The 26,848-nt window shown below is 52.3% G+C and overlaps 1 protein-coding gene across 1 annotated transcript in view; it reads left to right on the forward strand.

The window, feature by feature from the left end:
- Positions 1-20,091, forward strand: part of KRT8 (keratin 8) — a 41,687-nt gene extending 21,596 nt beyond the window's left edge. The window contains exons 3-11 of the mRNA XM_007448268.1: positions 13,305-13,696; positions 16,025-16,233; positions 16,821-16,881; positions 17,380-17,475; positions 18,061-18,225; positions 18,499-18,624; positions 19,191-19,411; positions 19,550-19,608; positions 19,904-20,091. Of these exons, the coding sequence (XP_007448330.1) occupies positions 13,349-13,696; positions 16,025-16,233; positions 16,821-16,881; positions 17,380-17,475; positions 18,061-18,225; positions 18,499-18,624; positions 19,191-19,411; positions 19,550-19,608; positions 19,904-20,091 (1,473 nt within the window). The 5' untranslated portion in view covers positions 13,305-13,348. The remainder of the gene's footprint in view (positions 1-13,304; positions 13,697-16,024; positions 16,234-16,820; positions 16,882-17,379; positions 17,476-18,060; positions 18,226-18,498; positions 18,625-19,190; positions 19,412-19,549; positions 19,609-19,903) is intronic.
- The last annotated feature ends 6,757 nt before the right edge of the window (positions 20,092-26,848 follow it).

Raw genomic sequence — 26,848 nt, forward strand, 5'->3', positions numbered from 1 at the left:
AAAAAAAAAAAAAAAAAAAAAAGAAAAAAAGTCTGTGGTGCAGGGAGTGCCTGGCATTATGGTACTATCCTTAAGGGGTACAGAGAGAGGGAGGTGTACCGCAGGGAGGTGAGACCTGGCTTTGGAGGCAGACAGGGCCCAATTCTACTGCTGGAGCCCAAGCTATTCTTAACCTTGATGCTCAGTTTCCTCAGCTCTAAAATGGAGATATTGCTTATTTCATAGTTTCTGTAAGGATTAAAAGCTGTCATGACTGCCTTAAGGAAACTCCTAAATCATTGGGGGTACTTGGACCTATGCCCAACTCTGGGAGACCAGGTGAGAGTCCAGGCTGGTAGACTGGGGGAGAAGACAGGAGGGGAAAGTCTGGGAGGGCTTCCTGTAGGAGGTATTTGGAGTGGAGCCAGGCTGGAGCGACAGAGAGAGAGAGGAGGAGGGTCTGGTGAAGAAACCGGGTGGAGAAAGAGTTTGTGTAGGAGCTGGCTACCAAGTGAACAGGGTCAGGCCATGTGGGGGGAGGCGTAGTTGGGGGCAGAGGGTTCATGTGGGGGCCATGGCTCCCATGGCCCCATGGGTGTAGGAGGAGGCCTGGGGAGTTTGACTTCTGCAGCGGGATACTTCTGAACCAGAAGCTCTGGAGCTCTGGTCTGGTAGGGAAATGGCCCTCTCCTCTGCCTCCCATGTTCTGGAGGCTGCTTCTGCCGTTCAAGCTTCTCTTAGCTTCCCGAGGTGATCACCTGGGAAACCTGGGGAGGCAAGGAAGGAGAGGGCGGCACTTGTGTGACACCTTGGGGAATCCTGGCCTCAGGCTGGAATTCTGTTGGGAATGCAGAAGCCACAGTGGGTTGTGTTGCCGTGGGAGCTTGCCGAACACTTCCCTGAGGCTAAATTGGCTCCAGCTGGCCCAGACCAAGCCCAGTCCCACCTTCCAGGTCAGCAGCTTTGTCATTAGACCTATGATTGTGACACTGTGTCCTGCTTTGGGGTCGTCTTAGCCCTTAGACACCAGGGAATCCCGGAAGAAATGTTGATTATTGGGTGGTTGGTAGCAGGGCTTTCCTTGACCTGAGCTGGTCTCCCACTCTCCCTTTTACTTCCTTTCTAATAGACACACACACACACACACACACACACACACACACACACACACACACACACACACACACACACACGATGGCAGAGGCTGAGTCAATCCTTAGTGAATTCATCATATGTTGGTGCGGTGCCTTCTAAGCACTTTCTAATGCTGTAGATACGGTAGTTAGCAAGGCAGTTAAGGTCGTCGTTCTCATGGAGCTTTCCTTTAGGTCAGGAGGTGTCCCCTAGGTCTGTCTGGATCACTGAGTAGGAGAGGTCATTGAATGTTCAATGAATGCATGTAATATTTATTTTTTGGATTGCTAAATAAAATGAGAAAAATGTTTTGGGGACATTTCTTCTGGGTTATCCACAATGACTCTATATGAAAGCATCACTGGAAACAGCCTGCCCAGGCTTTTGGCCTTACCCCAGACTTGAGGTCAAGTCTTGAAGGACTTTTAGTTTCCTTATCTGTAAAATGGGATAATGTTACCTTCCTCCTGGGTTATTTTATGATTATAAATATGTAAGAGATCTGACACTTTGACTTTTAGTGGGAACCCAGCAAATGAAAGCTGCTGTCATCATCACCATCATTCATTCCCTACATCACCACCACCACCACCACCATCATGTTCGGCAGGGAAAGGAACCCTGGGTTGGGAGATGGGGAAGCAGAGGGCGTGTCAATAGGCAGAGCTCAGTTTACATGGCTGGCTCCCTTGGAATTGGATTTGCAAACTTCTGTTTTGCATAGTGGCAGAGTTTTGCATGTTATCCCTTTATTACTATCCCAGAGACTCCTTCTTTTTTTTTTTTTTTTTTTTGCGGTACGTGGGCCTCTCACTGTTGTGGCCTCTCCCGTTGCGGAGCACAGGCTCCGGACACGCAGGCTCAGTGGCCATGGCTCACGGGCTCACCCACTCCACGGCATGCGGGATCCTCCCAGACAGGGGCACGAACCCGTGTCCCCTGCATCAGCAGGCGGACTCTCAACCACTGCGCCACCAGAGAAGCCCCAGAGACTCCTTCTTATCGTCCCAATTGCCACCTCTCTCTAGTTAGCCTCAGTCCTTCCGAACCAGCGCTCTCTCCCACTTGAGCACCTCCTGTGGGCTGAGTGGACACTGCAGAGGACACAGAGATGCATGAGACATGGTCCCGGGCTTCCCTGGTGGCGCAGTGGTTGAGAGTCCGCCGGCCGATGCAGGGGACACGGGTTCACGCCCCGGTCCGGGAAGATCCCACATGCCGCGGAGCAGCTGGGCCCGTGAGCCATGGCCGCTGGGCCTGCGCGTCCAGAGCCTGTGCTCCGCAACGGGAGAGGCCGCAGCAGTGAGAGGCCCACGTACCGCAAAAAAAAAGAAAAGAAAGAAAAAAAGAGACATGGTCCCATCCTGCAATGACTTCAATTCTCACAAGGCAAATGAGTCAAAGTGGGTGTGAACACAAGTTCCATGGGGCGATGATCTCAAAGACAGTGAAGGGATGGGGGAGGCTGCACAGGGGGGTGGTGTGGTGAGAGTCAAGCTAACGTTGATTGACAACCTACAACTGTCAGGCACTGTTCCCTTACCTGATGTTCAGACCAGTCCTCTTAGGTAGTTGCATTTTCAGCTGAGGAAAAGGAACCTCAGAGAGATTACGTAGAGTGTCCAGCTTCACACCGTTGGGAAGTGGCTCTAAAATTCTTTTGATTGCATTCACTATCCTTTGGCCTTCAGTCACACCTGGCTGTAGAGCCGATGAACATACATTAACAGGCTTGGTGAGTCCCACCAGTGAGGAGTCCACGGCGTTCAGATTCCAGTCCTCTTCACAGCTGTGTGGACCTGGGCACTTACCCATCCCTGCCTGGAGAGGTCTTTATAAGCTTGCATGAGCTGAAGTTTGCAGTGCACATTGTTGGCCTTAGGATGTGTGTCTGGGGCTCCGCCAACCCATCTATTGACCCTCTGCCACAACTTCCCAGATGACGATGCGCATTGCACTTGTACAAAGCTTGAGCTTTGGGAGTTCCTTACTTACAGTGAGCAGAAGTCTCTCTCTGGGGGCTTCTTCCTGCTGGTGCTGGACGTATCCCTTGGGCCACGGGGATGAATGTCCCTTCTTCTTCCTGGCAGTCCATGTCTCTTCTCCAGGGAACATACTCAGTGCCAGCTGCAAATGCAACTACTTAAGAGGTCTGTGGAATGCGGTTCCCATTCATCTCCTTATCCCAGACATCTCCTTGCATCAGCTCCCATTTGTCCAGATCCCTTGTAAGAGTCAGACAAGAGCCAAACCCTGTTCTCCAAGCATGGCATGATCAGAGGGGAGGAAATGGGCTCTCCCATGCTTGGATCTGCTGCCGAGGACCACAGAGGGTTTCACGGTGACCTTGTCGTGCTGTTGCTGGCATGAAGGTGTGCATGTGCATGCGTGTGTGATGAACAAAGGTAAGGTGATGGGTGTAAACTGTGTGTTCAGGGGAGGGTCTACACATTCCCTCTGTGGCATGTACTCTGGGTCAGGCCTTCCGAACCAGCGCTCTCTCCCACTTGAGCACCTCCTGTGGGCTGAGTGGACACTGCAGAGGACACAGAGATGCATGAGACATGGTCCCGGGCTTCCCTGGTGGCGCAGTGGTTGAGAGTCCGCCGGCCGATGCAGGGGACACGGGTTCACGCCCCGGTCCGGGAAGATCCCACATGCCGCGGAGCAGCTGGGCCCGTGAGCCATGGCCGCTGGGCCTGCGCGTCCAGAGCCTGTGCTCCGCAACGGGAGAGGCCGCAGCAGTGAGAGGCCCACGTACCGCAAAAAAAAAGAAAAGAAAGAAAAAAAGAGACATGGTCCCATCCTGCAATGACTTCAATTCTCACAAGGCAAATGAGTCAAAGTGGGTGTGAACACAAGTTCCATGGGGCGATGATCTCAAAGACAGTGAAGGGATGGGGGAGGCTGCACAGGGGGGTGGTGTGGTGAGAGTCAAGCGAAAAGAAAGAAAAAAAGAGACATGGTCCCATCCTGCAATGACTTCAATTCTCACAAGGCAAATGAGTCAAAGTGGGTGTGAACACAAGTTCCATGGGGCGATGATCTCAAAGACAGTGAAGGGATGGGGGAGGCTGCACAGGGGGGTGGTGTGGTGAGAGTCAAGCTAACGTTGATTGACAACCTACAACTGTCAGGCACTGTTCCCTTACCTGATGTTCAGACCAGTCCTCTTAGGTAGTTGCATTTTCAGCTGAGGAAAAGGAACCTCAGAGAGATTACGTAGAGTGTCCAGCTTCACACCGTTGGGAAGTGGCTCTAAAATTCTTTTGATTGCATTCACTATCCTTTGGCCTTCAGTCACACCTGGCTGTAGAGCCGATGAACATACATTAACAGGCTTGGTGAGTCCCACCAGTGAGGAGTCCACGGCGTTCAGATTCCAGTCCTCTTCACAGCTGTGTGGACCTGGGCACTTACCCATCCCTGCCTGGAGAGGTCTTTATAAGCTTGCATGAGCTGAAGTTTGCAGTGCACATTGTTGGCCTTAGGATGTGTGTCTGGGGCTCCGCCAACCCATCTATTGACCCTCTGCCACAACTTCCCAGATGACGATGCGCATTGCACTTGTACAAAGCTTGAGCTTTGGGAGTTCCTTACTTACAGTGAGCAGAAGTCTCTCTCTGGGGGCTTCTTCCTGCTGGTGCTGGACGTATCCCTTGGGCCACGGGGATGAATGTCCCTTCTTCTTCCTGGCAGTCCATGTCTCTTCTCCAGGGAACATACTCAGTGCCAGCTGCAAATGCAACTACTTAAGAGGTCTGTGGAATGCGGTTCCCATTCATCTCCTTATCCCAGACATCTCCTTGCATCAGCTCCCATTTGTCCAGATCCCTTGTAAGAGTCAGACAAGAGCCAAACCCTGTTCTCCAAGCATGGCATGATCAGAGGGGAGGAAATGGGCTCTCCCATGCTTGGATCTGCTGCCGAGGACCACAGAGGGTTTCACGGTGACCTTGTCGTGCTGTTGCTGGCATGAAGGTGTGCATGTGCATGCGTGTGTGATGAACAAAGGTAAGGTGATGGGTGTAAACTGTGTGTTCAGGGGAGGGTCTACACATTCCCTCTGTGGCATGTACTCTGGGTCAGGGCCCTGCCAGGCAGAGGCTGGCACAAGAGATGGGAACTATACTCAGACACTAGAGGATGCTGTCCTGTCTGCAAGAAGCTATGGTCTGACGTCACTGAGAGGAATGTGATGGCAGGGGAAGGTCCAGCAGCTCATGACAAGTATGTGCAGCAATGTGGCTGGAGCAGAAGGTGCTAAGGTTCCGAAGGGAGCTACGGGAAATGCCTATGTTGGACTCGGCCATGCAATCAACTGTCGTATCCTGTAGGTTCTTTCTTCTTACCGTCTTCTCTCCGCATGGCTCCTGGCACCCCACAAGCCTTCTCACTTGTGTGCTGCAATAGCCCCCTTTCTAGTCTCCTGACAGTTTTTGCCCCTACCATCTAACCTACACATCTCAGCCCCCTGAATCTTCTTAAAGCATCACTTGAACCGTGTCCCCTCCTGCCCCACACCTTCCTTGGCCCCCGTGACCACCTTCCTGTTCCATAGGAATCCTGTTCTCATCCAATAACTTATTGCATTTCCATATCTTTCTTTTCTAAGCTCAATTCCATCAAGCTCAAGCTCATTTATTTTTATTTTATTGATACTTTAATTAATTAATTAATTTGGGGCTGCGTTGGGTCTTCATTGCTGCGTGCGGGCTTTCTCTAGCTGTGGTGAGCGGCGGGGGGCTCTTCATTGCGGTGCGCGGGCTTCTCATTTTGGTGGCTTCTCTTGTTGTGGAGCACAGGCTCTAGGGCACGGGCCTCAGTAGTTGTGGCACGTGGGCTCAGTAGTTGTGGCTCGCGGGCTCTAGAGCACAGGCTCAGCAGTGGTGGCGTACGGGCTTAGTTGCTCCACAGCATGTGGGATCTTCCCGGACCAGGGTTCGAACCCATGTCCCCTGCATTGGCAGGTGGATTCTTAACCACTGTGCCACCCGGGCTTCTCTCCAAGGTGGGCTGGGCCTTAGCTGTTTGCATCCCATTCCTTCCTGTTTCAACCTCAGCTCTTCACTTCACCAGAACAGAATGGTCTCCCCAAACCAGAGCTTCCCTGCCAGGGTGACTGGTCGCACCATTTGTGCCGAGAGTGGGCTATACTTGTGCGATACATTGGGCCCACCAGCCCTCTGAGTGTCAGAGGGAGGCCTTGGGTGGCCATAGCCTCTGGCCTGACCACAACTAGTCCCAAGCAGAACTTTTCATTTACCCCAGCTTGCCATATATGAATGATCATTTCCTGTGAGTCACGACATGACTGTGGAGAAGGCTGGGAATGGCCTAAGCAGTGGCCGTTTCCTGGGGTGAGGTGGAATGAGATCCAGATACCCGGAGAACTCTCAGCGGACCACGCCTTGCCCATAACTTTTCATGACCCCACCAATGTCGTGCAACTTTCTCTTCTGTACTAAGTGTGGAAGGGTCACTGCTCCTGTATATCAGGAGAGCAAGAAAGGGCCCCTCCTCTTCACCCAGGGCTGGGAGGGGTGCCTGGGCTACTGTGTGAGAGTGGGCCCTACCCTGGGACCCTGGCAAGTACAGGGTATCAGGGCTTTCAAAGGTTCTTTTTTTTTTTTTTTTTTTTTATTGAAATATGGTCGATTTACAGTGTTGTATTAGTCTCAGGTGTACAGCAAAGTGATTCAGTTATACATACATATATATGTATATTCTTTTTCAGATTCTTTTCCATTATAGGTTATTGCAAGGTATTGAATAGAGTTCCCTGTGCTATACAGTAGGTCCTTGATGTTTATTTTATGTACAGTAGTATCTGTTAATTCCAAACTCCTAATTTATCCCTCCCCAAAGGTTCTTGTCCAACCATACTAGCTATGGTTTTCTTTTAAATATTTATTTTAATTAATTAAATTAATTAATTAGATTGTGCCCGGTCTTAGTTGCGACAGGCGTGCTCCTTAGTTGTGGCTTGTGGGCTCCTTAGTTGTGGCATGCAAACTCTTAGTTGTGACATGTGGGATCTAGTTCCCTGACCAGGGATCGTACCTGGGCCCCCTGCATTGGGATTGAGGAGTCTTAACAACTGCACCAACAGGGAAGTCCCTAGTTATGGGTTTTTAAGGGGGTGCTGGGCGGATATTTTTCAGACCACAAAGAGCTCCCTTTTTCAAGCAGACCCCTAGATTTCTCTGAGGCTGGGGGGTGTGGGCTGAAAAATGGACAATAAGAAGTGCATCCCAGACAAGACCAACTTCAGGCAATGTGGCAGTAAGGGAGCTCACTTCAGTGTGCTTCTCCACCTCACCAGTCCTCCTGCCTCCTTGGAGGACCCTTGGACCCAACGCTGACACTCTGCTCCTTTTCCCTTCAAGGTATGGCCCCCATCTCTCAAGGCCTGCCCCTGATAGTGCCAGTTTGCTGATCTGAGGACAGTCTCTGGGCTGCTAAACGCCCACACCACTCTTCTTGCTTCTCATCATTATACAGGAAGTGTGATACAGTGGTTAGGGCCTTGGAGAAAGAGCCACACTGCTGTGTGAGTCTGGGTGTTTCTTAACCTCTCTGTGGCTCATCAGGTAAAAATGGTATGATAGCACTTACTTTATAGGGTTCTTATGTAGTGTAAATGAATTAATACTTTGAAGACATTTTTGTACCATATCAGTATTATTATTACCCTATTAGAATAAGTGGCATTATGTGTCTGTCTGTCTCTTCCTGCACACAGTGAAGACCATTGGGGACCCAATTCCCTCAGAGCCTTCCCAGCATGTGCCCAATGTATAGCCAGCCACCAATATACTGAATTAATGACTAAGGACTCCTAATATTCACCTTTCAACAGAAGCCTTCAGGCCACACCTGGCTTTGGTAACAGGAGGCTCCTACCTGTACTGAACTGGTGTGAAGGGAACCAAAAAACTATCTCACCACACTTTTTAGGCTACTGCCTGATAAGTAAATGAGTGGACAAGTGAATGAATGAGTGAACAAAAACAGGACGGAATAAAGGCCTGGGATCCTTGCCCCTGACTCCCCACCTTGGTCCTCAGGTTGCTGGGCAGGAAATTCAGAACAAAAGACCTCTGGACAATAGCTCCATTGCCCAGCAGCCCAGGCCACGGGTAATTCTCAGTGCTGGAGGGGGTGGTGGTGTGTGTGTGTGTGGGGCTGTAGCTGAGGCCCAGGTCCTTGCTGTTCCTTTTTCCCTCCTGTGCTCCTGTCTGGTTACCTGACACACCTTTAGGAAAGCTTTCTTGCAGTGGAGCTGTGTAGCGGGGCTGGGCTGTGTGATTACTTCCTTAGGGTCCCATCCACCTGGGGAGCCTTCTTCAGTGACTCCCTGCTTCCCACTTCCCATCACTCAGGCCTCTTGCATGCTGTCCTCCCCTCCATGAGTGGGACCCATTCGGGTCCTCTCTCCATCTCTGTCTATGTCCCTGGCCACCCCAGTGGAGTGTCAGGCTCTGGGGACTGGCCACTCTCTATTTTACCCCCTGAGGCGCAGGTGTATCATCCTTTCTGAGCAGGGACCCTGCAGTGCACTGGACTTGGGCTCTAACCTATTCTTCCAGGGGGAAGACAAGAGTGTGTTCCTGGAGGTCTTGGTGTGAGAGCAGAGCCAAAGCCAGGTGCTCAACCCTGGCTGCACCAAGGAAGCTTTATAAAACATGCAGGTGCAGCCTGGGTGATTTTGGTGTGCATGCTCCAGACAGAGAATCAGAATTAAGGGGAAGGACTCTAACAGCCGAGCTAGGCTTGATGCCCATCCAACGGATGGCCTCTTCTGGTTTGGCGTCAGTGGAAGCGAGGGTGTAAGGATTGGAAGGTGAGTGGGAGACCTCATCATCTCCAGGCTGTCAGGCTTGTCTCCTTTCCTCCCTAAGAAGGTTTACCTCATGGGGAAGGTTCTCCCCATGCTTGTTCTAATAATTTCTAACCACATCTTCTATCAAAATCAACATTTCGGTTCGGAGAACATTCGTGGATGCCTAATCAAAGCGTAAAGCTCTGTGATGGTAGAATATGGATCAAGGCTCTCAGAGTGGAGAGGATTTGGATGTTCTAGTCCAAACCCTTACCTGATTTAGGAATCCTCCTACAGTGAGCCCAGTGGACAGCTGGTTAGCACACCGTGGGCTCGAGACTCCTAGGAACAGGAGACTGCTTCCTCTCTAGGCAGTCCATTCCCATTTGGGCTGTGGCTTTAATCATCAGAGCCGTGTTTATCACAAAGACAAATAGTCACCATTTACTGAGCATTGACTATGAACAATTTTGGCCTTGAGGCACATGGCACAAAAATCAACAATCAAATCAACTTTATTATATTCATGATGTGGCTTACTGATGGGTGTTCCCACCATCTGTGGCTTCCCACTTAAATGAATTATTCTTGCTGCTAAACTCAGCTATTTCCATGCCAACAATAAGATTTTAAATTGCTCATCTTTTAAACTGATTTCAGTGCTTTGGAGATGCTGCCCTGGTTACTAACCTAGAGGCAGGGAATCTACCTTCAGCATCTAAACAAAATCTTCCCTTCTATCCCCTGACCCGTCTGCTGGCCCACGAAGTCTGTACTTTATATTTGTGGCTAATTTATGCTTTTGTGGATTTTCTTTTTTGTAACAGCTTTATTGAGCTATAATTCACATACCGTACAATTCAAACATTTAAAGTGTACAATTCAACCACTTAAAGTGTACAATTCGGTGTTTTTTACTATGTTCACAGGCTTGTACAACGATCACAATAATTAAATTTAGAACATTTTCATCACTCCAAAAAGAAACCCCACACTTTTACCAGTTACCTCCATTCTCCCCAGCCTGGAGGTGGTTTGGCAACCTCAGATCTGCTTTCTGTCTGTACAGATTTGCCTCCTCTGGACGTTTCATATAAATAGAATCATGCAGTATGTGATCTTGTGTTGTAGCATGTATCGGTGATTCATTCCTTTTTACTGAGAATGATATACCATCATATGGATACGTTGCATTTTGTTTCTCCATTCATCAGTTGGTGGACATTTGTGTTGTTTCCATTTTGGTTGCTGTGAATAGCGCTGCTGCGAATGTGGTGTCTTTGTGTCACCATCCTGATCACTGAGAAGTAGGTGTTCAGACCATCTTTTCCGATGATTGTGAGCGATGTAGTGATAAGAGCTACCCTGCTCACCCATCTAAGCCCTCAGCCTTGACACAACTGCTCAGGGATTCAGGGCCTCCTCGGTGTCATCCTGTGCCATCACCATCAGGGTGGAGGGGGCATGCATCTCCTCTTTCCCGCTTCTGATCTCCAGGAAAGGCAGTTTGGAGCAGAATCGTCTGGGTTGGGCAGTCACCAAAAACACTTTCCCTTTCAATGGGTAGGCAGCAGTGTGCAGACCACAGTGGCCAGAGACAGTCTTACAAGGAGTTGTCCCCATGGGCCACCTTAGTCCAGTTTTCTGCTCCCTCACCACTAGGCCCTTGTCCTGGAGCCTGCCCCTATTGCCTCCATCCCGGAATCCCAGGCAGAGGCCACCGGAGAGGACAGCTTTGGTCTCTTCTCTTGCACCAAGGCTGGGCTTGGGGCATGGGGGAGGGGTTGGCTGGGGTCTCTGGGCAATAGGGAGCTGACAAGTGAGATGCAAACACTTCTGGCCCTGCACTGTTCTGGGCTGCCCCAGCAAAGAGGGACTCCCCCTGGGTGAGATCTGGGTCGCCCTACAGCCTGAAAACCACAGGGTCCCTTGTAGCCGGCTTTGTCCTCACCTTAAACAAAAGGCCCTCCTGGAACCAGGGAACCAGGTGAGTTTGGGTGGAGGGGCAGAGATTTCAGGGAGGGTCCTGGGCTGCGGTTCTGTGCTCAGGACCTCAGGTGAGGTCTCTCCCCTCCAAGTCTGCCCAGGTGTACTCTGTTGGGGAGGAGAAGTGGGGAGCTGGTCGTCCTCCCTCCCCGGGGCTGCCATACCTGTCTGACCAGCCCCTCCCTCTCTCCTTCCGCCTTCTCTGTGCCTGATTTGGCACCGGGCCCATACCCCTCCCTTTGGTCTCAGGAAGGTGAAGTCTCTCTTTCCTGCACGGTGTGGGAGTTTGTTGGGGAAGGGGTAGCTTGCATTCAAATCATTCCTTGGAAAATTAAGCATTGTTTAAAGGGGCTGAGAGAGGGCCTGGTACAAACACGTACTGCCTGGTTCCGTGTGGCAGGAGGCCAGGGCTGGGGAGGGTGGGGAGGGGAAAAGGGGCGGGGAGAAAGGGATGTGGTCTCTGCGTCCCCTCTAAGAGTCTTTGTCTTTGTCTTTCCGGAGGGGACTTCAAAGTGTGTCCTTTTGTGTGTACGTGTGTGTGTGTGTGTGTGTGTGTGAGATCTGGTGTGTGTGATCTGAGGGGAGCTTATCAGTGTGTCTGTCTTTTTGGATTTGTCTCTCTTCCAAGGAGGGGGCTTCTTGTCTCGCTGTCCCTCTGTAGGGGTCTCTATGCCTGTCCTCTGGAACCCTGGGTGTCTTTACTGGAGGATAGGGAGGCATCTGCACATCTGCCCGCTCGAGATAGGTGGTCAGGGTAGCAGTCACCCTCTCCCCTGGGTTGGGGGTTGGGGGCTGTGGGCCACCTGTCCCTCTACCCCCAGGGGATCTGTTGGTCTCTAGTTAACAGCCATCCAGTCCCCACTTCATGCCCTGCAGGATCTTTCAGAGAATCTAGCCCCAGACATTAGAGAATCGAAGCTGGAATCTCTGCCTCGGGGACCCAAACCTCCTGTTTTCCACCCACAGCCTGCCCCACCCAGGCCTGGGGTGCCTTACTCAGCTCCCCATTCTCCAGCCAACTGCAGGTGCATGCTGTGCCCCAACCCACTCTCCTGACTCATTCTCATAATGGGTTTGTGGAGACAGGTGCAGGGACTCTTCCCCTTCTCCTCTGGCCATCTGGGGGCCTGGGAAGAGAAAGAGGAGGGCCCAGGTGGCTGCAGGTTGACTCACCATCGATGCCCCCCACTCCACAGTCCTGCCTCCTTTCCTGTGATTCACCCACTGGGAGCTATGGGAAAGACTCCCCCAAGCAGCAAGGAGAGCAATGAGATGAAGTCCCCGCCGAAGTAGCTGCCTGCTCTCCTGAGCTCTCCCAGCCTGCCCATTGGCTCTTGTTCACCCTTCTCTGTGCCTTTCAGCGCGGCCCAGGGAATCCTGTGATCTTTTTATTTATTTTTTTGCGGTACGCGGGCCTCTCACTGCTGTGGCCTCTCCCGTCGCGGAGCACAGGCTCCGGAGGCGCAGGCTCAGCGGCCATGGCTCACGGGCCCAGCCGCTCCGTGGCATGTGGAATCCTCCCGGACCGGGGCACGAACCCGCGTCCCCTGCATCGGCAGGCGGACTCTCAACCACCGTGCCACCAGGGAAGCTCAATCCTGTGATCTTGGGAAGAGAGAAAGACACGGGGTTGTGTCCAGGAAAAGTGCTGTGTTGGACCTCATGTTAACTTGCACGTACAGCCCCAGAGGGAAGACAGCCTGTGTGTGTGTGTGTGTGTGTGTGTGTGTGTGTGTGTTCATTCATTCATTTCACAAATGTTTACCCAGCCCCTCTTGGCATTGCACCAAGGGCTGAGGGCACAGCAGTAACTGAGGAGAGACTAGGCAAGTCTCTCAGAGACTGGGTTCAAGGATTCGGAACCCAGCCCTGTCCTCCAACCTGGGCAGACCTTCATAATCACTCGAAGTGGAGAGAACACGAAGGACACGGGGTGGTGCCTCTGGGGCGTCAGCTGCTCAGAGGAGACCCAAATGCCACAGATCCCTTTCCTGCTCTGCTCCTCAGTCTGTGCATTTGTTTCCCACAGGAGGGAAGGAGATAAGACCTAGGATTCAGGGTTGCAGTGGCTGGGCCACCCCGCAAGGCTCTGTTAGGAAACAGGTAGAGGCTGGCAGCCCTTGCACTTCTCACATTCACTGAGTTACCCTTTCCTGGGCTCTGCGGTGGTGCAGGGGTGGGCTCCGGGGCGGGAGCAGCTCTCTGCTGCCCCCACCTGAGTCCGGCCTGTAGGTGGCAGGTGTCAGGTTAGGCCCTGCCCCCTCAGGGCCTAGCCACTCAGCTACAAGGCCGATCCCCTCCTCCTGGGCTGGGCTCTTTTTTATAAAAGGCCATCCGGGGAGCTGCACCCCACCTAGGAGCAGCTTCGCAACTCCTCGAGTCTCTGTGTGCTCCGGCCTCCTCGCCTCCTCTCCAGCCTCCACCATGTCCATCAGGGTGACCCAGAAGTCCTACAAGGTGTCCACCTCCGGCCGCCAGTCCTTCAGCAGCCGCTCGTACACCAGTGGGCCAGGCGCCCGCATCAGCTCCTCGGCCTTCTCCCGGGTGGGCAGCAGCAGCAGCAGCTTCCGGGGCGGCCTGGGCAGCAGCATGAGTCTGGCTTCAGGTTACAGTGGGGCCCCGGGTCTGGGGGGCATCACAGCTGTCACGGTGAACCAGAGCCTGCTGAGCCCCCTCAAGCTGGAGGTGGACCCCGACATCCAGGCCGTGCGCACCCAGGAGAAGGAGCAGATCAAGACCCTGAACAACAAGTTCGCCTCCTTCATCGACAAGGTGAGGGCTCCCCCTGCGTGGCCCGCGGTGCCTGGGGCCGGACCAGGATCCCAGCCCTTTCTCTTGTCACCCCACCCTCGGTGGGCACATCTCCAGCCCCTCCCTGGCGTCCTGCTGGGCCCCACCCACTCTGGCACCACTCCCGCTTCCGACGGATGTCTCGGCGCCCTCCCCCGGCCCCATGCACTTTGGTTTGGGCTGGGAAAGGGATAGAGAGGGGGTCCGGGCGGCTTCTGACTCTAAATCTTGGGGCTCCCTCCCTCACTCGCCCATCTCACCCCAACTCGAGGTCTGATCGTCTGTAAAGCTTTCGGCTCTGGAAGAGTCCCAGCTGTTCAGCAGGCGTGTGGGAGGGCAGTCCCTTCTCCCTAGCATGGCCCCAAGGGCTTCTCAACAGTGCTCCTGTGCTTTAAATTTTTTTTTTTTTTTTTAAATAGGAGATTGATAGGATTCTGGAAGAAGGAAGCGGCTGTCTCGATTCAGACAGGCAAATATTGATCCAGGCCTTCGGCGTACCGGGGCCCAAGTGTTGGGGGCATCAAGATCAGTCATAACTTGGCCAGGGCCCCGGGAGCCGGCCATGTGGGCGGCGCCGGGCGGGGCCGAGGCCCGCGGTACTTGGGACCCGCTCCTCTGCCTGGGGGCGTCCATCGGGGTGGGGTGGACGCCAGGGCCTGGCTTCAGAAAAGCCCATCCAGGATTCAAAGTCTGCGGGCGTGCGACACCCCACCTGCGTTTCACGTCCTGTTAAACCCCACGATTTACGGCTTTAGATAAGGCGTCTGTCCGCTAACGCCCCTCTCCCCTTTCGGCCCTAGTCCCCTCTCACTCTTCCCTACGACCCCGGCTCCGCCCCAACGAACTGTCACTGCTTTCCCAGGGAAGGCGCCAGGCCGGGTTTTGCAGCCTCGGGGGTTTGCCTCCTCAGGGGCCCCGGGCCCCCAGCGCGCTGGAGGCTCAGCCCCTCCCTGCTGACTGGCTCCTGGGAGGCATTTTGGGAGCGGAAGGAGGGAAATCCTGGGGCAGATTAGCGCCTTTAGGAATTGGAGTCCCCCGGGAAACCGGCGCTCCCCAGATTTTGGGAAGTGCTTGCTGGTTCTTTGGCTTTAAGCAACCTTCACTTTACTTCTTGACTGCGTTTTGCTAGCTCTGGGGTCCTCCCAGTGAGTAGCTAAGCACAGGCCGAAGGTTCCCAGTGCTCTGCCCTTTCCTTTAATGGACCACCTTTTGCTAAATCTGATTTCCTCATCTACAAAATGGGCACGCTAATCCCTAAGTCAAAGAGGTTTTGCCTATTCAAGCATATAATGTATGTAAGAGCTTAGCAGTGTTTGGCCTACATTAAACAGTCTAATAAGGCTAAATGTTATTATCACTTAGTTTTTATAATTTGGGGTCAGAAATTTACAGAGAGGGATTTGTTGGATCTGGACCAGACCCTTAAGATAACCTTCTAAGTCCTCCCGATTTAAAAGAAGTCCAACTTTGGGTTGATTTAAAAAAAAAAAAAAGTCCTTCTTCTTCTTGGAACCAGTTTATTATTCTTTCTTTTTAAAAATTTCCCTTCCAACATGCCTTAATTTCATCCTAAAATCTGGATTCCTTGAGCCCCAAGGAACCTAGGACCTTTGTATTTGGGACAGGAGGACAGGGTTGTGGATTGGGGTAGGGTAGGGTAGGGTGGGGTTGGATGTTGAACTCAAAGGAAGGGCTGTGGGGAGGAGGGTCTTCAGTTTGCAGACAGATTTACCTTGTTCCTTGCCTCTTCCCTGGCTAAAAGTGACCTCTGCACAGGGGTGGGGCTCTGGATAGGGCTCGCCTGAGTTCTTCTAAGCCATTGCAGGGCTGAGGAGACCCAGGCTCAGAGAGGGGAAGCAATTCAAGATCAGGTAGCAGTGTTTGGCTAAAACCTAGGTCTTCTGGCGAATGCTCTCCAGGCTGTCGGGCTAAAGTTTCCTTATAGTCAATGAGTCCCTCAAAGCCACTCCAAATAATAATCATGATGATAATATTATTTGCTGTGAACAATCTACACTTTTTTCAATCATATATAAAGTGTTAATTAAAACTTGGCTACTTCTATTGACTGCAATATTACAATCGAAGTCAATAAGAACCATTTGTTTTGCAAATATAGCTTCAACATAACTGCTAGCTATCCTCTTACAACCATGTATCCCCTTCTTTCCCCCCAACTCAGCACTAATGGGGTTCCGGAGACCCCTCTGCTTGGGGAGTTGGATGAGGGGAAAAGACAGTGCTTGCTTCATGCCAGACTTTGAGCCCTGGCCTGATGTGCGATGTGGACCTTTCTGCCTCATCATGCAGGTACGGCACCTGGAGCAGCAGAACAAGATTTTGGAGACCAAATGGAACCTCCTGCAGCAGCAGAAGACAGCCCGGAGCAACATAGACAACATGTTTGAGAGTTACATCAACAACCTCCGGCGGCAGCTGGAAACCCTGGCCCAGGAGAAGCTGAAGCTGGAAGTGGAGCTTGGCAACATGCAGGGGCTGGTGGAGGACTTCAAGACCAAGTGAGCCTCTGTCATCCCACCCTGCCCGGCCCCTTGGGACCAGTCTTATATAATTAGAGTGACCCCAGGACAAGGTTTTCTCAGGACAGTCTAGGTTTATGCCCATTGTTAATAGCACCTCCCACCCCCCTTCAATCTCAGAGCTGTCCCAATTTGGACAACAAATTATCTGCTAATGTTTACACAGTAAACCTAAAATGGGAGACAGAGGTAGCCAACAGGCTCTCTTGTATACTAATAGCCCTAGACTCTATTTCTTCCTTACCCCTGATTTCCAGCACATTCCAGAAAGTTCTGTCTGAGGTTTCATGTCAGTGCCTGTTGCTAATCCTCCTCATATGCCTAATCCAATGTGTATTCGTGGATCTGGAGAGAGATTTCCTGCTCCAGGCCCCCCACTGGCTGATGATAGCATGGAGTAAGGGTGGGGAAACAGTAGCTGGTTGGGGCAGAAGGACCAGACCAGCCACCTCATATCTTCTTGCATTTCCACTAACTGAATTTTCTAGCTATCCTTGTCCCCCTGGAAAGACCCACAGCAACCTCACCTTTGCCTCCATCCTCTGATTATATCTCTTTCTCACTAGGTATGAGGAAGAGATCCAAAAGCGCACAGACATGGAGAATGAATTTGTCATCATCAAGAAGGTGAGGGAGTACCCATTCCCCCACCAGACACTGGAGGCTGGCGCTTAGAGACTCAGGCTAGAGGCTTTCTGTTCTTAAATGTTTCTAAGTAATGGGGCGACATTTGGGTGCTTCCTAGGTATCTAGCATGGAAGGACAGAGAGGTAGTTAGGTGCATTTGGACAGAACTCTGGACATCAATGTTGGGACATGGTTAAGAAGACAGAGCAGTAGAATTTGAGGTCTGGCTATAGAAGGCTTCCTGGAGGAGGAGGAGGACAGAGGAGGGGAGGGGGAGGGGAGTGGGGGAGAGGGAAGGGTGTGTGTAGGAAGCAGAGGTAAAAGTGCTGGGGCTGGGGATGCAGGTGTGATGGGGCAGAGACTGGACTGGGTCAGGCCACACACAGTGAGGTGGGGAAGACGATTAGTTAGAAAGTTCCAAGTCCAGGCCGTTGGGTGCCCCTGGCTTGGCGTCAGGAGTGGGCACTCAGCTCAGGCTCCCCTCCCGCTGCCCCGCAGGATGTGGATGAAGCTTACATGAACAAGGTAGAGCTGGAGTCCCGCCTGGAAGGGCTGACTGACGAGATCAACTTCTACAGGCAGCTGTATGAAGAGGTACGTTCTTGGGCGCTGGAGACTGAGGTGCCCCAGCCCCATCAGAGGCCCCTCCCAGCCCCCAGCGCACCAACAGACAAGGGCCCACCGCTGAATAATTACAGCTGCCAGTAGTAGCCCGGCATGGATGTTCTAGATGTTCTGTCCCCCTGCATGAGGGAGGGTTAATTATCCCACTCCACAGATGAGAAAATGGGCTCAGAGAACTGAAATAGCCTGTCCAAGGTCATCATACACAGAGTGGTGACCCAGCTGCAGCTCAGGCCTGCTCTGACCCCAGGGCCTTAGTTAGATTCTTTGGGCCGAGTGAGAGCCCTCTGTGGGCGCCATACTGGTAGCTGAGAGCGCAGAAGGGCTCTGCCCCTCTGGTTTCTCACCCAAAGCCAGATTTCCTTTTATCCTGGCCTCATTTCATCTTTACTTCCCTCCAAGTTCCAGGTCTTTGACCCATCTTCCTTCTTTAGGAACTTTGCCTTCTCTCCAGCCCTAACTCCCACTGTCTTGTCCTTTATGGAAGTCCCTTCTGCAGAAGGGAACTCCTTGTGTGCGGGCCCAGGGCCTCACCACCTCCCCTCCCCACCACAGGAGATCCGTGAGATGCAGTCGCAGATTTCTGACACCTCCGTGGTCCTGTCCATGGACAACAGCCGCTCTCTGGACCTGGATGGCATCATCGCCGAGGTCAAGGCCCAGTATGAGGAGATCGCCAACCGCAGCCGGGCTGAGGCTGAGACCATGTACCAGATCAAGGTGACGAGCCGCGTCACTATAGGCTGGTGTCCCCTTCTGGCTAGTTCTGTGCCCTAGTCCTTGAGGAGGGAGCAGGATTTCAAACTTGACTCTGCCTGCTGCGAGCTGGGCTGCCGAGTAGTGCTGGGGGACAGGGACGTCCCTGTGCCCAGAGGTGTAGAGGGGGGTAGGGGAGAGATGACCTGGGTTCTGGTGACTTGGCTGAAAGGGCATTCTCCCTTGGAGGGACCGGGGGGTCCCCTCTCAACCTCACTCCTTGTCTCACATCTGCAGTATGAGGAGCTGCAGACCTTGGCTGGGAAGCACGGGGATGACCTCCGTCGCACGAAGACTGAGATTTCCGAGATGAACCGGAACATCAGCCGACTCCAGGCTGAGATCGAGGGCCTCAAAGGCCAGGTATGGGCTGGGCTGGGCGTGGGAGAGGGTATTGGGACACCTCCGGCTGAGAGGAGATAATGCAGGAGGAGTGAGGGGTCTGGGGGTTGGGGAAGGAATCCTAGACCAGAGTCAGGAGTTGGAGGGGCAGCTAGAGTCCAGACTGCTCCTGGAAGGCTGAGGGGTGCTGAGGAGGCCCCTGTGTGAGGGGCCGTCCAGGATGGGTCCCCCAAGCCTGCTTTATTACATCTGTCTTATATATCAGGGTAAGATTGGGCTCTGATGCTTTAAGGAAGTTTAGAAAGCAGAGATCTAGTCCAGCTGGCGGTGGGGATAACACCGCACAGTGTCCCAGGTGGTAAGTTTGCACGGGGAAGTGCCTGGAAGCTGCTTGTATTTCCCCACTCCGCTTCCTGAATCTCACCCACCTGTAGCATTTTCTTGGATTGAGCCAGGTAGAGTTGGTTAGTCCAGGTCAGGGAGAGGGGGTCCCTAAAGGAGGGGAAAGGGGGGGCGGGTGCAGGGGGAGGAGGGGAGGAGGCAAGCAGACTCTGCTCTAACTGCTTACCTGTCCCCTCCCCACCCAGAGGGCTTCCCTGGAGGCCGCCATTGCTGATGCCGAGCAGCGTGGGGAGCTGGCCGTGAAGGATGCTCAGGCCAAGCTGGCCGAGCTGGAGGCTGCTCTGAGAACCGCCAAGCAGGACATGGCGCGGCAGCTGCGCGAATACCAGGAGCTGATGAACGTCAAGCTGGCCCTGGACGTGGAGATCGCCACCTACCGCAAGCTGCTGGAGGGCGAGGAGAGCCGGTGGGTGTGGGCATTCTCTGACCGGCCCTGGCGCCCCATCCCTGGGATCTGGGGTGGGGAGGGGTGGGACTTGAGTCTTGTTGTCCTGGGATAAGGCCAGGGGTTGGTCCTGACATCCCATGTGTCCTCTGGGTACAGGCTGGAGTCTGGGATGCAGAACATGAGCATCCACACCAAGACCACCAGCGGGTACTCAGGTGAGTGTCCTGGTCCTGGGGGGGCAGGGCAGGAGGCAGCTCCTATACAGTTCCCTCCGGTATAGCTGAGGAACCTGGGGCCCAGTTAAATGTCTTGTCCAAGGTCACGTAGCTAATAGCAAAGCTCTTTCCCGCCCTGCTCCTGGTTTTTCCCAACCATCTTGGAGGAGTGAACCAGGGCGGTTCCCTATCCCTGGGGACCACGTCCGGTCTGGAGTAGCAGGGAGAAGGCGGCGTGGCCCCTGATGTGCGCATGGGCTCCTGTGCTCACGTGGCTGCCTCTCTTCCTGGCCAGGTGGGCTGACCTCAGCCTATGGGAACCCTGGCTTCAACTATGGCCTGAGCTCCTACCAGTCCAGCTTGGGCTCTGGAGGGGGCTCTGGCTCCTTCAGCCGCACCAGTTCCAAGGCTGTGGTTGTGAAGAAGATTGAGACCCGTGATGGGAAGCTGGTGTCTGAGTCCTCTGATGTCCTGACCAAGTGAAAGTCTCCTGCGATCTCTCCCAGCCTCCCCGCTCACTTGCTCCTGCAAGAAGGAGTTGGGCGGGGGAGTGTTGGAACCAAAGACCTGAGGCTCAGTCCCCTCCTTAGCCCACCCCTGGGGGAGTCAACTGCCCGGGGCTCCCTCTCTTGCCCACGCCCCCCAAAAAGCCAATCCAAGTGTCTTTTTCAGAATAAAGCTTCAGCTGGCTCTGCCAACACATTTTGCTGTGTGCAGCCCTTGTCTGTCAATGGGGTGGGAGACAGGTGGTCAGGAGGTCTCCCTCTGGGATCAGAAGGCTGGGGTTGGGGGACACGTGGAGGAAAGCCTGGCCTGCTCCAGGCTGTTCCCAGAGAGACTTTGCTGAAAAACCTCACTGATGCCTTGATTTCAAATACCCCATTTCATTTGATCTGTGCAACAAACCCTGTTGGGGCGCAGAGCAGGTTTTAGATTGGAATATCAGATTTCCTTTCCTGTAGAACTCACAGGAGGTCGGCCTCAGGACCAGGGCCGGAGAGACCAAGTAATTGGCCTAATTAAAAAGTGGCTGACTGGGATTCGAACCCAGGACCGTCCGGTTCTCAAGCCTGTCCTCCTCAGCCAGGCACATGGCATTTCCTCAGTGGCCGGAGGTGTTTTTGTACATCTTCATTCCTCAGCAGCTGGGGACAAGGAATCCTGGTTTTCCCGTCCCTTCAGAGGCCCAGAGTCCATTTTCAGCAGCTGGGTGTGTCACACCCACAATTTCTAAAAGCCAAGATAGTATAGGATTTGGCATTGACAGATGGCCCCTTCCGTGCTTCACTCACAGTCACACCCACCCCCATGGCACCTCACCACCCCTTTCCACCCATTTACATGCAGTGTTTGTACCATATACAGCTGAGTGTGTAAAGGGTGTGTGCCTTCTGTGTTTGCAGGTGGAGGGCGTGCTGTGTGTATTTGGGTGTGGATGGGTCCTGTAAAGTGTGTAAAGGGTTTTTGCTTGTCTCGTTGGGGCAGGAGCGGGGCTGGGTGGAGCAGTGGCTCCACTGCCACCACCCGTGGACTACCCGGCAGACACGCTGACCCCCTAGTGCTGGACTAAGTGTGGAACATGCCCTTACTTAGAATGGCTGAGATGGGGGCATTTTCAGACTTTCCCAAACAGTAAAGGAGAATGAACAAGCCTATGCAGAGGGTCCACTCGTTGGGACAGGTTCTGGTCCTGCTGTGAGGTCTCCCAGGGCTCCTTTCCCTGGGCTCTAGGTTTCCCAGGCCCTGGGCTCCCACCCAAGGGCCCATCTCACTACCTCCCCTAGCTGCCCACCTCAACGGAGCTGCTTCCAGACCGAGCCCAGGCATTCTACCCCCTCCATCCCCTCCACCCAGTCCTGGGACCAGGGCCAGGGTTCTGGACTCTGTCACAATAAAGGACTTCACTCTTCCATGATAAAACTTTACAGTATCATTATCTAGAGCAGTTACTCTAACGTATTGTGGCAGCAGCTCTCAGTACAAAATTCATTTTTATCACAACCTGCAAATGTTTATATATAACTGAAAGAAAAATTTCATAAAACCACCAACCTTCTGCTCTCTGCTCATGTGTGACTGGCCATCTTACCAGGTCCCCAGAGCCCAGAGGGTGGTGTTAGAGCCCAGAGCAGGCACAGTACCCAGTGAGAGAGATCTCTTGCCCACTGAGGCCCCAAGTCAGTATTTTCAACTGTGGCCCACCCGATCCTCCTGGAAGCCAGCCACCTGTCTTACTGGGCCCTGCCCCCGGGCGGTGGGCACACGGTTGGGGAGGGGATGGGCAGGCAGCCAAAGGCCCCACCAATGTTCTCATGGAGTTTCCACACCCCCCGACCTGACCTGCTGCTTGCTTAGGGAAAGGCAGGAAAGCTCCAGGGAGAATTCCCTTTCCCTCTCCCCCTCCTCCTTCCTTTCTTGGTTATTGTGCATCTACTATGTGATCAAGGACACTCAGCCTTTAGGAGACACCATCTCCTCTACCTTTCAGTATTTAATGATGTAAAGGAGCTGGACCTCCAATTCTCATTTAGAGGAGACACCGAGGAAGGATGAACGTTAACATTTCTTTAATACCTATTTGGTGGTAGATCTGTGCTTCAGCACATTTCAACCTTCCAAGGGTCCTGTGAGGCACGTATTAAAATCTCTCTTCTTTCAGGAGCTGTTTTTCCAGCTCCAACCCTGTGGTTTTGGTAGGTGCGACCCTCACAGCACCTCTTCTCTGGGGCCACAAGGGGGGAGGGAGCCAGGCTTGGCCAGTCACAGCCCCCTTTGTTAGTTTTTTGCTCAGGTATAATACTAAATATAATAGAATGCAGAAAGTACTCGATGGATTTCTACTTACATTCACACTGTAATATAGAACATTTCCTGTGTCATAGAAGAGTCCCTTGGGCCCTTTGCCAGGGAGCTTTTTTTTTTTTTAAATTGCAGTGTAATTGACTTACAATGTTGTGTTAATTTCTGGTATACAGCAAAGTGATTCCTCTCTCTCTGTCCTTTTCCAGATTCTTTTCCATTCTAGGTTATTACAAGATATTAAATCCAGTTCCCTGTGCTATACAGTGGAACCTGTTGTTTATCTGTTTTATATAGAGCAGTGTGTATTTGTTAATCCTCAGCTCCTAATTTATCCCTGGCCCCTCCCCCATATTCCCTTTAGTAACCATAAGTTTGTTTTCTATGTCTGCAAGGTGCACTTTTAAAAATGCAAATCAAAAGAAAATGCAGGGCCTTCTGGTGGTGCAGTGGTTGAGAGTCCGCCTGCCAATGCAGGGGACACGGGTTCGAGCCCTAGTCTGGGAAGATCCCACATGCCGCGGAGCAACAGGGCCCCTGCGTCACAGCTACTGAGCCTGCGCTCTAGAGCCGTGGGTCACAACTACTGAAGCCTGCGCACCACAAGGAAGAGTAGCCCCCACTCACTGCAACTAGAGAAAAGCCCACGTGCAGCAACAGAGACCCAACGCAGCCAAAAATAAGTAAATAAATAAATAAATAAACCATTCACTTTATAAAAAAAAAAAAAAAGAAAATGCAAATCGGATTCAGTTACTCTCCTACTTACTCCCCGCAATGTTGCCGCTGAGGATAAAGCCCCAAGCCCTGCCTTGGCCCACAGGCTGGGCCAGCTCAGCCCCCGCCCTCCTCAGCGCCGCCCCGCCACCGCGCGCTCTCTATTGCACATGCTGTTGTCTGCTTGGAACATGACGGCTTTTCTCTGCGGGCTTCTGAGCTTCCTAGGGATTCTGCAGAGTGCAGCCCAAATTCAGCTTCTGCAGGAAAGTCCCTGGAATCCACAGGCCAGGTGGGGTATTTCTAGAATAAGTTCTCAAAGCATTTCTCGTAGATTGCAGTCATTTATTCATCTGCAGCGGTATTTTACTAATGTTAACCTTATCTGATAGACTGTAAGCTCCATGGGGGCAAGGACCCCTTCACATATGCCTGGCTCTTCACTGATTCTTTTTTTTTTTTTAATTGAAGTATAGCTAATTTACAGTGTTGTGTTAATTTCTTCTGTACAGCAAAGCGATTCAGTTATACGTGTTTATATATAGTCTTTTAAAAAATTTATTTATTTATTTATTTATTTTTGGCTGCGTTGGGTCTTCGTTGCTGTGTGCGGGCTTTCTCTAGTTGTGGTGAGCAAGCAGGGGCTACTCTTCGTTGCGGTGAGTGTGCTTCTCATTGCGGTGGCTTCTCTTGTTGCTGAGCAGGAGATCTAGGCACATGGGCTTCAGCAGTTGTGGCACGTGGGCTCAACAGTTGTGGCTTGCGGGCTCTAGAGCGCAGGCTCAGTAGTTGTGGCGCATGGGCTTAGTTGCCCCGCGGCATGTGGGATCTTCCAGGACCAGGGCTCGAACCCGTGTCCCCTGCACTGGCAGGCGGATTCTTAAGCACTGCGCCACCAGGGAAGTCCCTATATATTCTTTTAAAATATTCTCTTCCATTATGGTTTATCACAGGATATTGAATATAGTTCCCTGTGCTATACAGTAGGACCTTGTTTATCCATCCACTGATTCCTGGGTACCTAGCAGAGCATCAGGCGCATAGCAGGTGGCCAATAAAAAAATTATTAAATAGGGCTTCCCTGGTGGCGCAGTGGTTGAGAGTCCGCCTGCCGGTGCAGGGGACAAGCGTTCGTGCCCCGGTCCGGGAAGATCCCACATGCTGCGGAGTGGCTAAGCTCGTGAGCCATGGCCGCTGAGCCTGTGCGTCCGGAGCCTGTGCTCCGCAACGGGAGAGGCCACAGCAGTGAGAGGCCTGCGTACCATGCAAAAAAAAAAAAAAATTAAATAAAAGAATGAAGGAACGGGTATTTCCCTGGCGGTCCAGTGGTTAGGACTCCACACTCTCATTGCTTAGGGCCTGGGTTAGATCCCTCGTCGGGGAACTAAAAATCCCACAAGCAGTGCAATGCAGCCAAAAAAAAAAAGAGAACGAGGGAACTGTTTCCAGATTGATGGTCATCTATTATTTATTTATTTTCTGCCATTTTAGTTTTTTAAAACTTCCTTTTGGGGAACATAGATCCATTTGCTCAGGCCTAGTCCAGGAGCAGATGATGTATTGGTCTTTTAAAGCGTCCCCCTGTCAAGTGCACTTAGCCACATGTTAGCAATAGACAGTCCTCTGTAAGGGCCTGGGAAGGAGTGGAAACAGCAGAGTTGGGGCTGGGCTTGCCGTAAATGTGCCTAGCAGTGTGCCTGGCACCTGGACGCTGGGGAGGAGGTTGGCAGAGGTGAATACAAAAGAGCTAACATAGGGTTCTTGATCTCAAACTACTTCCAGCTTACCTGGAAAAACAATACACATCCCAGAAACGCCCAGGCGGTGTGTTCAGTCATGGAAACATTCGTTGGCTATCTGGGGTGAACCAGACTCTGGAAGAAGGTCTAGATGCTTGGCACGTGGCAAGGTGAGGAGCTGTTGTGTGCGGTGGGCTTAGCAGTGACTTAGTGCAGCACTGACTGCTAGTACTCTCCAATGCCTGTTCCCTCTCTTTTCCTCAGTAGGTAGAATCCCACTTTTTAGTTGGGCACCTGGCTACCCGGAAAAAAGACTACATTCTTCTGCCTTCTTTGCAGTTTGTTGTGGCCATGTGAGACAGGGATAGAAGTGGAAGTGGAGGGTGCAACCTCTGGGAAGTGTCCTTTTTTTTTTTTTTAAGTGCCTACTTTATTCCAGACATCATTTGGGGCCTTTGGGATACAGCAGTGTCCTTGTCCTCAAGAAGGCTTATTCTAGTAAAAAGTACATTTATCTCTCTTCTAGGACACGAAGAAGGTAACTTCCTTTTACAGAATTCTTCATTGTTAAGGTAGCACGGTAATTGCATTGATACCTTTGCATTATCCAATACCTTAGCCCAAACTTTACTTTTTTTTTAAACATCTTTATTGGGGTATAATTGCTTTACAATGGTGTGTTAGTTTCTGCTTTATAACAAAGTGAATCAGCTATACATATATCCCCATATCTCCTCCCTCTTGTGTCTCCCTCCCATCTTCCCTATCCCACCCCTCTAGGTGGTCACAAAGCACCACTGAGCTGATCTCTGGGAAATGTTCTTAAAGGGAGAGAGCGTGAGCTGTTTCTTTCGGCTCTCCTTTCTGCTGGTGGGAATGCATATGTGTTGGTTGCAGTTCAGCAGCTATCTTGGACCATGAGGTGACCTGGGGAATGGAAACTCCCCTTGGTAGAGCAAAGGAGAGTTGGGACCTGGGTCCATGGCACCATGAAATGCCATACTGGCCTTGGACAGATTATCTCTATATGTCTGGAAAATTGAGAGAGAAATAGGCTTCTGTCTGGATTGAGCCACTCTTATTTTGGGTTTTCCTGTACTCTCAGCTGAGCTAATTCTAATATAGTGAGCCTATCAGCCTGTCTCAGGGATGTAACTGCCAGAGGAGCCTGGAGGATGAGCAGAGAGAGCACGGACTGGGATAAGCAAACTGGCTTCCAACCCCGGCCTGCATCCTGCTCTTGACTTGCTCTGGGATGTTTGGGAAACCCCTCCCCTCTCTGGGCCTCAGTCCCCTCTTCTTGGACAAAGAGGGCTAGACTTCAGGGTTGCGATGATATCTTCTGGCTCTGCCATTTTATCTTCTGGACATTTTGGTGAGTCATGGAGGCCCAGAATGCCAAGCTGAGAAATTTGAACTTGATATCAGAAGTGGTGGTGTCACTGAAGATTTTTTTTTTTTTTTGCGGTACGCGGGCCTCTCACTGTTGTGGCCCCTCCCGTTGCGGAGCACAGGCTCTGGACGCACAGGCTCAGCGGCCATGGCTCACGGGCCCAGCCGCTCTGCGGCATGTGGGATCTTCCCGTACCGGGGCACGAACCCGCGTCCCCTGCATCGGCAGGTGGACTCTCAACCACTGCGCCACCAGGGAAGCCCTGAAGATTTTTTTGATGGGGGGCTAGGAAGTGAATTGATGGGAGGCAGTGTTTTAGGAAGATGAACCTGGCAGGTCCTGACAAGGACACGTGACTAAAGTGGGGCGGGCACTGGGTGAGGGTTAGAAGACCTGGTGGACACCCTGGCTCTGCCAGTCATGGCATCTGTGACCCTGGGCATGCTGCCTCCTCTCTCTGAACTTCAGTTTGCTGCCCATGACACGGGGACAATCAGCACGGCCCAGAGTGGTTGTGAAGACTGGAAGCGGTCATGCGTGTAAAGGTGTCCTTTGAACTGTAAATGAAGACACTTGCTCTTTCCCTCAGATC

The sequence above is a fragment of the Lipotes vexillifer genome, unplaced genomic scaffold (genome assembly GCF_000442215.2).
Source record: "Lipotes vexillifer unplaced genomic scaffold, Lipotes_vexillifer_v1.1 scaffold2700, whole genome shotgun sequence".
Classification (NCBI taxonomy): domain Eukaryota; kingdom Metazoa; phylum Chordata; class Mammalia; order Artiodactyla; family Lipotidae; genus Lipotes; species Lipotes vexillifer.